Source organism: Necator americanus, chromosome III (assembly GCF_031761385.1).
Source record: "Necator americanus strain Aroian chromosome III, whole genome shotgun sequence".
Classification (NCBI taxonomy): Eukaryota; Metazoa; Nematoda; class Chromadorea; order Rhabditida; family Ancylostomatidae; genus Necator; species Necator americanus.
This window is the reverse complement of record NC_087373.1, coordinates 22,276,631-22,289,929: the sequence shown is the minus strand read 5'-3', so window position 1 is coordinate 22,289,929 and position 13,299 is coordinate 22,276,631. Positions and strand designations below refer to the sequence as shown.

Here is a 13,299-nt window from a genome sequence, read left to right as displayed (position 1 = left end):
AAGATTAGGTATGACGTCATCGGACTGACAGAGACGAGACGACGCCACCGTCTAGCCGCATATGAAACTGGAGTTCTCAGGAACATGTGACAGTAGAAGAGTCGGTAAAGTTGGCGTCCTCCCTAACACGAATATGGCAGAGAACACCGACTACTTCTAATAACTTACGACCCGAATGGGACGTCTGCAGATGAAAAGATGTGGTTCAATGTCTTTGGCTACACCATCGAGGCACGAAGAAGTCGACGCTTTCCATATGGATCTAGAGAAGTTTTACGAAGAAGACCATACCTTCTACAAGGTCATTGTTGGCAACCCACGGCCTTCAATGGAATGAGCAAGGAGGGAGGTTTCGCTACTTCATCATGGCGACTAAGACCTTTCATACTCGGAATTCCAGAAGCCCTCTTCTTTTTGCTGGACGTGAAAGTCACCCAGTGGAGAGCTCCGTAATGAAATTGACCAAATAATCGTCAGTAAAAGGTTCTTCTTGATGGACGTCGCTGTTGTATCAAGGTTCTATGCGGGATCGGACCGTCACTTCTCCGAGGGGAATTTTCCTTCACATGGAGAGAAGAGAAACCTACTAAGTTTAGAGAGAGAGAGAGGTCCCAGAACTATCATTAACCGGGATTTATTCGCTGCGATAGTTGGCTTTTGAAAAGATTCCGCAAAGGACAACATTGACGAGGAATGTGACCGGCTTGTTGAACACCTTCACGACTCCACAAAGAAGGCTGAGAGTTTTAAAACTGCCAAGAGATGCCTGTCTCTTGAAACTATTGAGCTGATACACCAGCGTGCAGCAGCACGAGCCGCAGAGAACCAAGAACTCACGTCTGAGATCGCAAGGCTCTGCAGAGAGGCGATAAAGGAAGACCTTAAAAGGAGAAGAGCAGAAGTGCTGGCTGAAGCTGCAGAGGCGGGTAAAAGCATCCGCTATGCCCGTCGAGACTCCGCCAGTCGAACGACAAGAATGACTGCTCTTCGGAACCCGAAGGGAACAGCCATTGCATCGGACAGGGGAATGAGAAAATCATCTACGACTTCTACTCTGATCTCTTCGACAGCCATGTCCACTTGCCTCCTCACCACCTGAGGGAAGACCGACATATTATTCCAGAGGTTCTCCTGTCCGAAGTACGACATGCTATCATGTCGGTAAGAAATCGTACGGCACCCGGTCCCGACAGAATAAGACCAAAACACGTGAAGAACTTTCCGCCAGTACTCATCAGCACCCTGGCGCTCTTCACACGTTACCTGTTAGAATGCAAGATTCCTAAACAGTGGACCAGCAAGAACGTGTTGTCGTATAAGAAGGCAGATCCACATGAGGTAATCAGCTATCGCCCATTCTGCTTATTATCCGTCATCTACAAGCTCTTTACATGAGTGATCCCTAACAGGACTAAAAAAGCCTTGGATGAAGGATAACCATGCGAACAAGCAGGGTTTCGAAAAGGATTCGTCATGATTAACCACAATCGCTCTCTTTCGAAACACATCGAGGTATCACGAGAGTACAAGATGCCGCTCTGTCTCACCTTCATCGACTGAAGAAGTTCTTCAGACCAGCTGAGACGGAATTGGTCGTGGAAGCGTTGGACAACCAAGACGTCCCTTCTTAATGCATGATGGTACTTCAAGAGTTGTACAGTAACTCCATGACCGGAATTTCCGTTCTAGAAGGGTATTATCAAAGACGCGAAGACAGGGGTCCAGCAGAGTAACACAACTTCACCTAAAATATTCACGGCCACTCTCGAGAACGCAATGCGGAAGTTGAAAAGGGACGACATGACACGACATGGGATAAAGGTTGATGGTCGGGAGCTACACTATCTGCGCTTTGCTGCTGACATCGTTCTGATAACATCTAGATCATCCAAGCGGAATAATTGCTGACCGAATTCGACGATGACAATGTAGATGCATCGGTCTTCAGCTGAATTTGAAAAGACGATGTTCACGCAAAAAGGATGGGCCTCGAATGCCCCATTCACGCTCAAAGGAACGAACATGTACAAATGCACCAGCTGCGCTTATCTGGGTCGGGAAATGAACATGATGAACCACCTTACCTCCGACCTGGGCAGGAGGAGATCAGAGGCTTGTGGGCCTATAAGAGCACCGAGGATAGTGAAGAACACTGGCTCTGTGCTCACCTCTTCGACATTACCGGATTTCCTGCTTTGACCTATGCTTCAGAAACCTGAGTGCTTTGCAAGCAGAAAGAAAAGGAGGTGAACGTCATTTAACGCACAATTGAGATAGTAATGCTAGGAAACCAGCAAGACCGTTGACCAGCAATCACACAAGTGAGAGATTGCGAAGTTGTTTCCTACGTCACTGATTGAAGATTAGAGACGCCGTCGCGTTCGCCAAAGAAAGTAAAATAAGGTGGGTGGACACGTAATGCGCTTTAGCGAGAACGGTTAAAGCAGGGACCTAAGCGACTCTGTGATGATAGCGATATTAAGAGCAATTCAGGAAGACCGCTATCCCGATGGTCAGACTTCTCCAGGAAGTCCTCAGAGAAAATTTTGATGCTCTTCCTGTCTTCGCGAAAGGAGAAACAACTGGGGGAATCTGGCACGTGGGGACAAATGGAGAAATTACTAGCGCCCACTCGACCAGCTCGAAAAACATCAGGAGTCAAATTAATCAAGATAATCAAGGTAACTTTTTTGACGTTGGCGGCCTCGGAAAGCGTTATTGCGGATCTTGGGAACGTAAGAAGCATGAGAGATCATCTTGAGCGATCTAACGGACTATTTCTAAGCTCATCCCTAAGGCAAAGGATAATACCCGTAGAGAGGTACCTTCTACTAGGGACTGGGTATCTTTCTCCATGCTTGGAATCTCCTCCTCTCGTCCCCACTGAAATTGTGAAATATACCCAGCTAACGTTAGCGCTAATTAGGAGCTCCTTCTAAATTCGAAGGTAACTGGAACTTTGAGCATATTTTTGCCAGTATTCTAATGTAGAACCTGTCGCGAGAGAACTTTGATAGCAGTGTGATGACTTACGGTTGATTCTGCTTGATTAATTGTTAAGTATTTTCTAAATGAAACTACCTACAAAACGTACGTAGGTGTAACCGTTGAACGGTAATTTGGACATCCTTAACGGATGTGAATAACTTTGGGAATTGGTTCTTGAGTAATCTACCTTTGCCTATAGAAGAGAGGGCTTACATGCAGCGACAAAGTACGAAGGACAAACTCAACCAGCTAAAAGGATTGAATTACTTTCACACCTACACCACGCAAACGATCTCGCGCCTTCCTACTATCATCGTCTCGACTAATGACTCATTTTCTCTGCGAAATAATTTTCACGGTTTTCTTTTTTTGAACGCTAAGCCGAACTCAGTAGACTGTTCGCGTTTAAATCTCTGGAGTCATTCAGGTCGGGGTTCGAAATTTGGTGAGGACTGAGTCAAACAAATAAAATCTCAATTTCAATTTCAATTAAACGTATGTGGAAGAATTGAAAGATCTTTTTTCGTGAAACTTCCTACTTTAAGCGGAAAAGTTCTCTCTGCTTTTGAATTATGATAGCAAAAAGCATCTGTTGGAAACACATTTGGAAAAGAACGTTCCGCTTACATTTGGTGATTCACACAGTCGCAGTGTGTTGGTCATTCCTGTGAATCGAGCATACGGACAGATTTTGGTCTTCTGCAATAGCTCCATAGATTATAGGTTTAGGTTCACAGAGGCGTTGAGACAATTGTCGTGAAATCTTACTCCTAAGATGGGAACAGCTCTAGAACGCATCTGGTGCACCACTTCGTTGATTATTTGCCATTCTTCGTATGTTTTTGGATCGGAGATTTGATCTAGATCCAGGATTGCACGTTTGCAATTTTCAGTCACGCCTCTAGAAACATGCACAAGTACCTGAAAAACTGGTATCAGCAGGAAATGGAACGAAGATTGTAATACCTCATATTCGTCACTTCCAGCTTCAAACTGATTATGAGCTGTCTTCATGTGGTTCAAGAAACGTGCGCTTATATGTCTGCAGCATATTACACAGAAAGTGAATCCCTTACTCCTGCTTGATGGGTATAGCACTTCTGAATTGTGGAGTCAACAAGTTATATCGTTTATTTTTTTTTTCGTGCAATGTAATGTAGTGCGAAAACTCACCCTTGGTGAGGTCCACAGGTAGCTGTGGAATCATCCTTGATTTAACAAGGCGTGGAATGATTTCATGCGCCTTCTTATACATGTCCTGTTCTTTAAGAAGAACGCTTTCCATTCTCCTGAATCTACCTCTAGAAGTTGAACTTTGTGATCTAACCATCGAAAATGGTTAGATTACAAAGTCCACCCTCTAACCATGCTCTTTGTCGGCAAATGTTAGGTCAAATGCATATCGATTATGCACTGTACATAGTAATTCCGCAACGGTTTACTGCCACATAGTGACGTGGATGTGACTCTGGGTATGGGTAACGAATCGCACACCAGAGGTTCCTTCTCTTAGAGGATCTCCCAAGCTTAAAATGAGTCCCGCGGAATAGGAGGCCTAGCTAAGAGTAAACCACTGCTCACCACCGTCTTAACGAAATGCCCCAAGGTGACTCTATGATCCATATAGGTTAGCGACAACCTGTCGTACCCCAGTACCTCAGTACTCTGCCTAGTGGGCTCTTTCGTCTCAGATGTCCGAATGTATTTCGACCGGTGAGAGGCGGAGAAATTGACGCATGCTGGTTTTTGGCGGAGAAAAGGTGCCGTCACGAAGTGTAGTTGTTGTTGATTTTGTTGTGCATGCATCTGTCGCCCATCTTGATTCTGACAAGATCTTGTCGACGCGTTTGACCATCCTTCGCCTCTGCTTTCTACGAAGAGGAATACAGAATGGAAATATTCGGACTATAGGACCATAATGAAAACGGCAACCGTCTCTTTGGGCTGTTGTCTCGCCTCTTCCACGGAAGTTCTCTTTTTGTGGGGAAAAATTGCCGTCGGTACACAAGAGAATCGTGCAATAGCACTAGTGCGAATCGACCATATACTCACCAAAAGTGGGTGGTTTGAGGTCTCAGTAGTACCATCTCCTTGTAGTGTTTCTGATGACCATCTCAAAAGTGCAGATATGCGACTCATTCGCCAGATGGAAAAGAACAGATCTGTTGAACCTGCTCTTCAGTGGATAGCGAACCTGCGCTGAATGTGTCTCGAAGTGGTGCGCGACAAATTTGGAACGAATTTCGAAAACTATCAAGAACTGTTAGAAGGAAGAAGGACTTTGAGACTTGATTTGAATGCATCACACACTGAGCTGGCAGGACGAAAACTACCTGAAGAACAGCTTTGCAGGAGGATCTTTTAAAATAAAGGCGCAAGAAAGTTCTGGAAGCAACGCAAAAAAAGAACAAGTACGAAAATCCGCCGCAGGGACATCCGCGTATATAATGTCCCGATAACAGCTTTGCTGAGCGGAAGCGAGATCCGCACTTCTTCTCGTCGCAAGATAGAGATCATCACGAAGAGGTTCTACTCGAACCTCCTCCGTACTTCAACTCCTGTATCAAGCCTGATCATCCTCATGAGTGAAGTCTCACCAAAGATTCTCCTTTTGAAAGTGCCAGTCGCGACCAGGAGCATGAAACTTGACACAGCCCCCGACGCTGATTTTATATCTGCAGACTTTCTTCGGGATGGTGGTCATCCGCTTCATGTAATCTTAGCAGCGCACATGACATCCTACCTTCAGAAAGAAAGGATCCCAGACCAGTGGAAGACCTCGCGAACCGTTCTTATCCATAAGAAAGGTGATCGAGAGGACCTTCGGAACTACTATCCGATATGCTTGCTGAGCGTGTTATACAAAGTATTCAAGATCATCCTCACGCGCATATCTAGGACGCTGGATGAAGCCCAGCCTCAAGAACAAGCTGGATTCCGCCAGGGGTTCAGCTGCTTGGACCACATCCAGACCGTGTCGAGGGTCATAGAGGTTTGCCGGGAATACCACCTGCCCCTTGTTCTAACCTTCGTCGACTATGAGAACTGTCTTCAGACTAGTGGTCATCTGCTTCACGTAATTCTAGCGGTGCACATAAGTTCTGCGTTCGGAAAGAAAAGATCTCAGATTAGTGGGAGATCTCGCGGACTGTTCTTATCTACAAAGAGGTGACCGAGAAAGTACTTTCGAAGCTATCTTCCAATGTGCTTGTTGAGCGTTCAATACAAAGTGTTCGCCAGATTATTCTTATTATCATGCACATTTTGAAATCGCTGCATGAAGCTCAACCTCAAGAACAAGCTGGATTCCGTCATAGTTTCAGCTGGGTGGACCACATCCAAACCGTGTCGAATGTCATAGAGGTTTGCACCGCCTGCCCTTTGTCCTAACCTTCGTCAACTGTGAAAAAACCTTCGACAGCGTAGGAACGAATGCAGTACTGTCAGCACTGTTCGATCAAGGTGTGAACGCGTCATATCTTAGGGCATTAGCCAATCGCTACGATCGATGCACCACTACGATATAGTATTTCCACCGCTCCTTCACCGCAAAAATTGGGAAGGGAGTTCGACGAAATGATACTATATTCCCGGAGCTGTTCACGGTTGCATTACTGCATCACAGTGAGTAATAAAATCACTTGCTTGGGAAGAAAAGGGCACATATGTTGATCGAAGATGCCTCTCGAACCTTCGTTTTGCGGACGGCTCCATTCTTTTGGAGAACTATTGAAGAGAACGATGCTCAAAGAATTAAACGAAGCAGGAAAGAGGATAGATTTGCGAATGAACAGCGAAATATATCGAAAGCTAAGCATAGATGGGCCAGTCACATTATTAGAAGAATGGAAGATAGACGGATTAAAAGGACGCGGGAGAGGATCCCAAGAGATGTTCTTAGGCCCTCGATGGACGCCTCCAACAAGATAGACTGATGTTGTTCGCCGCACGGCTGGACCCGCTGAAAGCTCAGCTGGATCCGGCTGAATGGTGTTGTCAAGGCATCTTGGACGACCGTAGAGAGAGAACTGGAAAAGCTGCTGGAGCTCGCAGTGAAGATGACCTATCTGTAGTTGGGTCAAAACGACATGAAGCACGGACCGCTGCGTAAGCGGCCGCGCTCGGAAGCGGTGCGATGGAGACAGCGGTTGGAATCGAGGTGGGACCATGGCGAACTGCAGAGGTGGTTGGCGACAGCGAGGATCTTTACACGATCCCAACCGCTACGCTCCACCGCTCCGCTTCGAGCGCAGCCGCTTGCGCAAATGTCCGTGCTTCATGTTGTTTTGACCCGACTATAACTAAGTGAGGCATAGTAAACTAGTGGTAGACAATACATAGTAAAGTGATGACAAATAATAAACAGAAGAAAAGAGAATACTCAAATTGGGAAGGTATTCATGATGGTTCAGGTAAATGTTGGTTCTGCAGCAGATTTTCTTGTTCTCAAAAGTAAAAACAAACCAGCATGTGGGAAGAGCCAAACATAAAAAGGCTTCCGAGGGTTCCGTGTGGCGAGTAGACAGCTTCCGAACGTAAGAAGTTAATACAAAGAAGAATTTTTAAACGAAAGAAGAAATTCCGCTATATACAGCTATCTCACTACAATGTTTGAGTGTCGGTTATCTATCTATCGATTATTATCTAGACGATTGAAAAAAATCTTTCTGTAGAAGTTCGTATCAAAAATGGATTTCGGCCAAAACCAAAGGATCAGAAGAAGACGAGAGATTTTGCGTGGAACTGAACGTTAGAAGACATTCTCCGACATTTTCATCAAAAGCATTGCCTATTATATAAATCGATCTGCCATCAATGACGTGGACAAAAACTTAATAAAATGCATTTGTTTTTCTTATTAGGGATCGAACTGTCAACTACATTACATTCAAGTCTACGCGAAATTGTTTGCAAGAAAATTTATTGCAGACGTGCTTTTACTGAGGATTGAACTCACGTATTCGATTCCGGGTTAGCAAGTTTTCAACAGCGTTTTAAGATCACCTTGGAAGACGGACGACAGAGAAATGATGGTAATAAACCTGAAAACTAGGGTAAGATGCATTTCAGGAAACCGCTACAAACATACAACTTTAACGAACTTATTCTTTCCTGACATTTTGGTACTTCATAATAAACACGAGAAGAAATTATGAATTTCGCCTAACGAAATCTATCGGTGCTAGCTTCTATCTACAATTATAGTTACCTATCTAAGAAAATAAAACAACTTTATGATAACATCAAGTCAGTGTTTTTTTTTAAAAACACTGACTTGATGTTATCATAAAGTTGTTATATTATAAACTTGATGTTATATTATAAAAACACTGACTTGATCATCGGCTGGCCCCCGCAAGTCATTGTATAGGCTAACACGCGTTCCAAAACCTCAACGATTACGAATTCCAGTAAAACGCGTTGGCGCATCCCAAGTGGATTGATATGCCAGTGGCTTTATCCTTTTTATGATAACATCTTATTTCAGCTGATCTTTTTGTAGCAGAAGTTATTCAATCAATGCTAGAAACACATCATACAAGTCTGACCGAGCACGACAAACAGTGTGGTGCTCACTTTGCTCGTACTAACATCAGCGTGCCGAAATTTTTGGTGTTGCAATCTCTCCACTAATAGATAGTTGTAATCCTCGAGTACGAATGTGATCTCAGTTCTCCCAGTAAACCAGAAAAAGGCATGCGAAACAACCATATGTTGTCCTGTTTCCCCAATGATGCAACATACTACGAATGAGATAACGCGGCAAATCTGCAACGCATCTGCAATTTTGCAGTATTAGTTGTATCGTGATCGTCAGACGATGATGGAGTTGAAAGGGTTCAAGGACGGAGCTGAAAGGGATCACAGGACGGAGCTGACAGATGATTAATAAGTTGCATCACAGAGGATCATACGAGGGTGCTTCACACGTCTTTCCTTGGATTACTAAAGAAGTGATGACCAAGTTGGGACTGAGTGTGATCATTATCACTGTTGTGATGATCACACTGTGAACTACACTTTTATCCCTCTCCATTCGTGGTATGATCCGAAATCGTCATATGTTGCCTTTACGTGATAAGTAAAAGCTGAAGGTAGCAGCACATTCTATATATTATATCTTTTGTGCAGTCTAAGGTCATTGCTCTCCACAACGGTTTACCGCCTCATAGTGGCGTGGAGGTGACACTGGGCGTCGAACTGCGATCAGCGGAGGTTCGTCCTTCGTCCAGGGTCTCCCAAGCTGAGAAGGAGATCGACACATCCGATATTCCGACTTCTCTGAATCGGAAGCCTAGCTAAGAGTAAACCACTGCTAAGATTCACCACCGTCTTGGCAAAATGTCGCAAGGTGGTTCCCTGATCCATATAGGTTGGGCGGCGACCTGTGGTGAAAGCTAAGCTCGCCGTGGCATGGCTGCTTAGTTTGGGGAAAAGTCTCTTTGCCACTCCAGCATATTCACTGCCTCAGTACTCTGCACACTGGGCCCTGCCGTCTCAGACGTCGGACGGTATGGCGACCGGTGAGAGGCGATCAAATCTCAGGTTGCTCAGAACGCCTTTGATTCTGGACCTAGGCGACAAACGCACGACTCGCAATGAAGATTGTCTCAGACTGTGTACTTACAACGCGAGAACAGTTTCCACAGACGCTGACCTGCATGCCCTTCTCGGAGCTCAAATTTCGCGTGATTGCTCTGCAGGAGACCAAATGCAGAAGGAGCGACGTACGACAGATGAATGACGGTACACACGTCATTCGTGGAGAGAAGGTTCCATCGCGAAATGTAGGCGGTGTTGGTTTTGTCGTGCACCCATCTGTCGTCCATCTCGTCGATTCTCACGAGACCCTGTCACCTCGTCTGGCCATTCTTCGCCTCCGCCCTCTGCGCCAAAAATCCATCAGTATCATCAACTGCTATTCACCAACATCAGCAGCTGATGAATCCGAATTGGACGCGTTTTACGAGGAGCTGAAGGAAGTAGTCCGCAACGAGAAGTCCTTCTACAAATTCGTTGTCAGAGACTTTAACGCAAAACTAGGAAAGGCCACAGAAGAGGAATACAGGATTGGAAGATTTGGACTAGGGGACCGGAATGAAAATGGCAATCGTCTCGCCGGGCTGTTGTCCGCCGCTCGCCTCTTTCATGGGAACTCTCTTTTCATGAAAAAAGATCATCGTCGGTGGACATGGGAATCGCCCAACGGCGCAACTCGTGCGGAGATCGACCACATACTCACCAATCGGAGGTGGTGTCTACTTGACGTCTCAGTAGTACCATCCTTTTGTAGTGGTTCTGATCATCGTCTCCTTCGTGCAAAAATACGACTTAGCCACGCGATGGAAAAGAACATCTGCTATCGGCAACGAAGGAGAAAAGAAGTCGTCTACGACGATTGCGTACTCGAGTACTCCTTGTCCCAAGGTGACTGGCACATCGAGGAGGACCCAAACGTGGACTACGAGAAGTTGCTCAGAGAATTACGAGCCTGTGCTGAACGTGCCTCGAAGCCGCGCACGACAAACTTGGATCGAATTTCGAAGACCACTAAGGAATTGTTGGAAAGAAGAAGGGCTTCGAGGCTTGATTCGAATGCATCGCACACTGAGCGGTTAGTAGCAAACACTAGCTGCAGGAAAGCGTTGCAGGAGGATCTTTTGAAGTACAGGCAGAAGAAGATTCTGGAAGCAGCACAAAGAAGAACGAGTCTAAAGAAGTGCCGCAGGGATCTCCGCGATTATAATATTCCGCTAGCAACCTTGCTGAGCGAAGACGGGACTCGCACGTCTTCTCGTCATGAGATGGAAATAATTACGGAGAGGTTCTACTCGAGCCTTGTCCGTTCATCAACTCCTGTATCAAGCCCAATCATCCCCACTGGCGAAGCTCCACCACGGATTCTCCCTTCAGAAGTACGAGTCGCTATCAAGAGCATGAAGCCTGGCACAGCTCCCGGACCTAATTTTATATCAGCAGACTTTCTTCGGGCTGGTGGCCATCCGCTTCATGTAGTCTTAGCAGCGCACATGACATCCTAGCTTCAGAAAGAAAGGATCCCAGACCAGTGGAAGACCTCGCGAACCGTTCTTATCCATAAGAAAGGTGACCGAGAAGACCTTCGGAACTACCGTCCGATATGCTTGCTGAGCGTGTTATACAAAGTATTCAAGATCATCCTCACGCGCATATCTACGACGCTGGATGAAGCCCAGCCTCAAGAACAAGCTGGATTCCGCCAGGGGTTCGGCTGCTTGGACCACATCCAGACCGTGTCGAGGGTCATAGAGGTTTGCCGGGAATACCACCTGCCCCTTGTTCTAACCTTCGTCGACTATGAGAAAGTCTTTGACAGCGTAGAAACGAATGCAATACTGTCAGCGCTGGTCGATCAAGGTGTGGACGCGTCGTATGTGAGGAAATTAGCCAATTGCTACGATCGATGCACGACTAGGATACAGCTTTTCCACCGCCCTCTCACCATACCCATTGGAACGGGGATACGACAAGGCGATACTATATCGCTGAAACTGTTCACGGCTGCATTGCAATGCATAATGAAATCACTATCTTGGGAAGAAAGGGCATACGTGTTGATGGAAGGTTTGTTTCGAACCTTCGTTTCGCGGACGACATCGAGCAGTACCAGGGAAGCAGAAACGATGCTGAACGAATTGAACGAAGCAGGAAAGAGAATAGGATTACGAATAAACAGAAAGAAGACACAGTTCATGAAGAACGCCCACTGCGAGGACGGAGGAGTACAACTTGAAGGGCCCCAAATCGTGGAAACTCCGTCATACGTATACCTCGGACGTTCTATAAACATGGAAAACGACTTGAAGGAAGAACTGAATAGAAGAATGGGAGCAACATAGGCAGCATTCGCAGTCGTCAGGGAAGCTACGGTCCAACTGACGGACCAAGATCTTCGTGCCCTTCTGTTCGACTCGACAGTCCTTCCAGCGCTCTGTTACGCAGCGGAGACGTGGGCAGACACCGCGGCCACGTCTAGGAAGCTACTTACTACCCACAGAGCCCTTGAGAGATGTCTCCTGAAGTTTAACCGGCGCACATAACACCTTGCCGGTCTTCGTAGCTCCAACTTAAGAAGAATGTCCCCTCTTCGCGACCCAACGGAATATGTATCGAAAGCAAAACATAGATGGGCCGGTCACATCATGAGAAGAATCGACGGTAGATGGACTAAAAGAACGCTAGAGTGGATCCCAAGGGACGCTAGACGCCCCCGAGGGAGACCGCCAACGAGATGGGGTGACGTGTTCGCTGCACAGATGGACTAGCTGAGAGCTCAGCTGGATACGGCTCAAGGACCTCGTCAACGTCACTCACGAAGCTTGAGAACATCTTGGATGACAATGGCGAGGGAACGAAACGAGTGGAAAAGATGCTGGGGCCCGCACGTCCAGTGAAAACGGGCCATCTAAGTATCTAAGTAAGTAAGTAAGTAAGTAAGGTAGAGACAATCACAATGAGCAGAAACGCTCTTCAGGCGTTGATAGATAAATTGCGAGAATAATATGATGAAACAAGATTTATGGTAAATAGAAAAGACCTCACAAATGAAGTTGAGGAGATTGGAAATAACACGCAATTCAATGAAACGATTGCAAAGGCAAACGAAATTATATATATATATATATATATATATATATATATATATATATATACTAAGTTCCAGAGTTACAGAACCAGGGAATCAAATGGGAAGACTTGCCAGAAGGACGGAAAAAACTCATAGAGAACCCAAAAAACAAAAATCTGCAGGAATAAATGACACCCACGCAGATCAACAGACCGCAACAGAGTCGACTTCAACTGAGGAATCTGAAGAAAGTCCTCTTTCTCAAAATGACGCCATTTGGCTTTCAGAGGACAATTAAAATTCGGAAAGGTGTGGAGAAGACGGTGATATTTCATATGTCGTACATCAAACCAAAGCAACTAAGGTTGCCACGATTCTACGGGGACGAAGAAGAGTTCCCTGAGTTTTGGGCAATATATGAAACGCTCGTTGACCAGAGTCAGGTTTTAAGTACAGTTGGAAAAATGCTATACATGAAAATGCTGTACATGTACATGCTGTACATGCAAGTACAGCAATATCCCTCCCGATGAGATTTTTGCATAGTCTGATTAACATTTTACTCATGGCAAAAAAGTTTCGTTCCTTTAACTCTAAAAGATAGTTTATTACCTCTTTTTGTGATTTGGTTTGTTAAATGTTCTGCCGACAAAATAGTATTTGTGCGAAAGAAGAACACCTGGTCAGCCAATCAGCTTCACAAT

At 45.6% G+C, this 13,299-nt stretch overlaps 3 protein-coding genes across 5 annotated transcripts in view; 2 read left to right on the top strand and 1 right to left on the bottom strand.

The window, feature by feature from the left end:
• The window catches only part of RB195_010502 (uncharacterized protein), a gene marked incomplete at both ends in the record, with an annotated part of 18,365 nt that extends 14,092 nt beyond the window's left edge, over positions 1-4,273 (bottom strand). The window contains 6 exons of one of the 2 annotated variants that reach the window (XM_064191544.1): positions 1,842-1,948; positions 2,826-2,883; positions 3,616-3,687; positions 3,757-3,909; positions 3,955-4,088; positions 4,162-4,273. In XM_064191544.1, coding sequence (XP_064049127.1) covers positions 1,842-1,948; positions 2,826-2,883; positions 3,616-3,687; positions 3,757-3,909; positions 3,955-4,088; positions 4,162-4,273 — 636 coding nt within the window. Of the gene's footprint in view, positions 1-1,841; positions 1,949-2,825; positions 2,884-3,615; positions 3,688-3,756; positions 3,910-3,954; positions 4,089-4,161 lie in introns of those variants that run through there. The other variant, XM_064191543.1, reaches the window with a different exon arrangement.
• RB195_010503 (uncharacterized protein) lies at positions 209-1,099 on the top strand (the record flags this gene model as incomplete). Its single annotated transcript, XM_064191546.1, has 2 exons — positions 209-301; positions 677-1,099. 2 exons carry the CDS (start codon positions 209-211, stop codon positions 1,097-1,099), a joined length of 516 nt encoding a protein of 171 aa, XP_064049128.1.
• Positions 4,274-5,626: 1,353 nt separating the features above from the next.
• On the top strand, positions 5,627-11,867 carry RB195_010501 (uncharacterized protein; the record flags this gene model as incomplete). 2 transcript variants are annotated; one of them, XM_064191542.1, is made up of 6 exons in its annotated part: positions 5,627-5,980; positions 6,890-7,060; positions 9,121-9,204; positions 9,362-9,512; positions 9,604-10,983; positions 11,053-11,867. In XM_064191542.1, 6 exons carry the CDS (start codon positions 5,627-5,629, stop codon positions 11,865-11,867), a joined length of 2,955 nt encoding a protein of 984 aa, XP_064049125.1. The 2 variants fall into 2 exon arrangements, with proteins under 2 accessions (XP_064049125.1, XP_064049124.1); XM_064191541.1 differs by lacking the exon at positions 6,890-7,060 and having other exon boundaries at positions 9,604-10,904; positions 11,037-11,867.
• Positions 11,868-13,299: the final 1,432 nt, after the last annotated feature.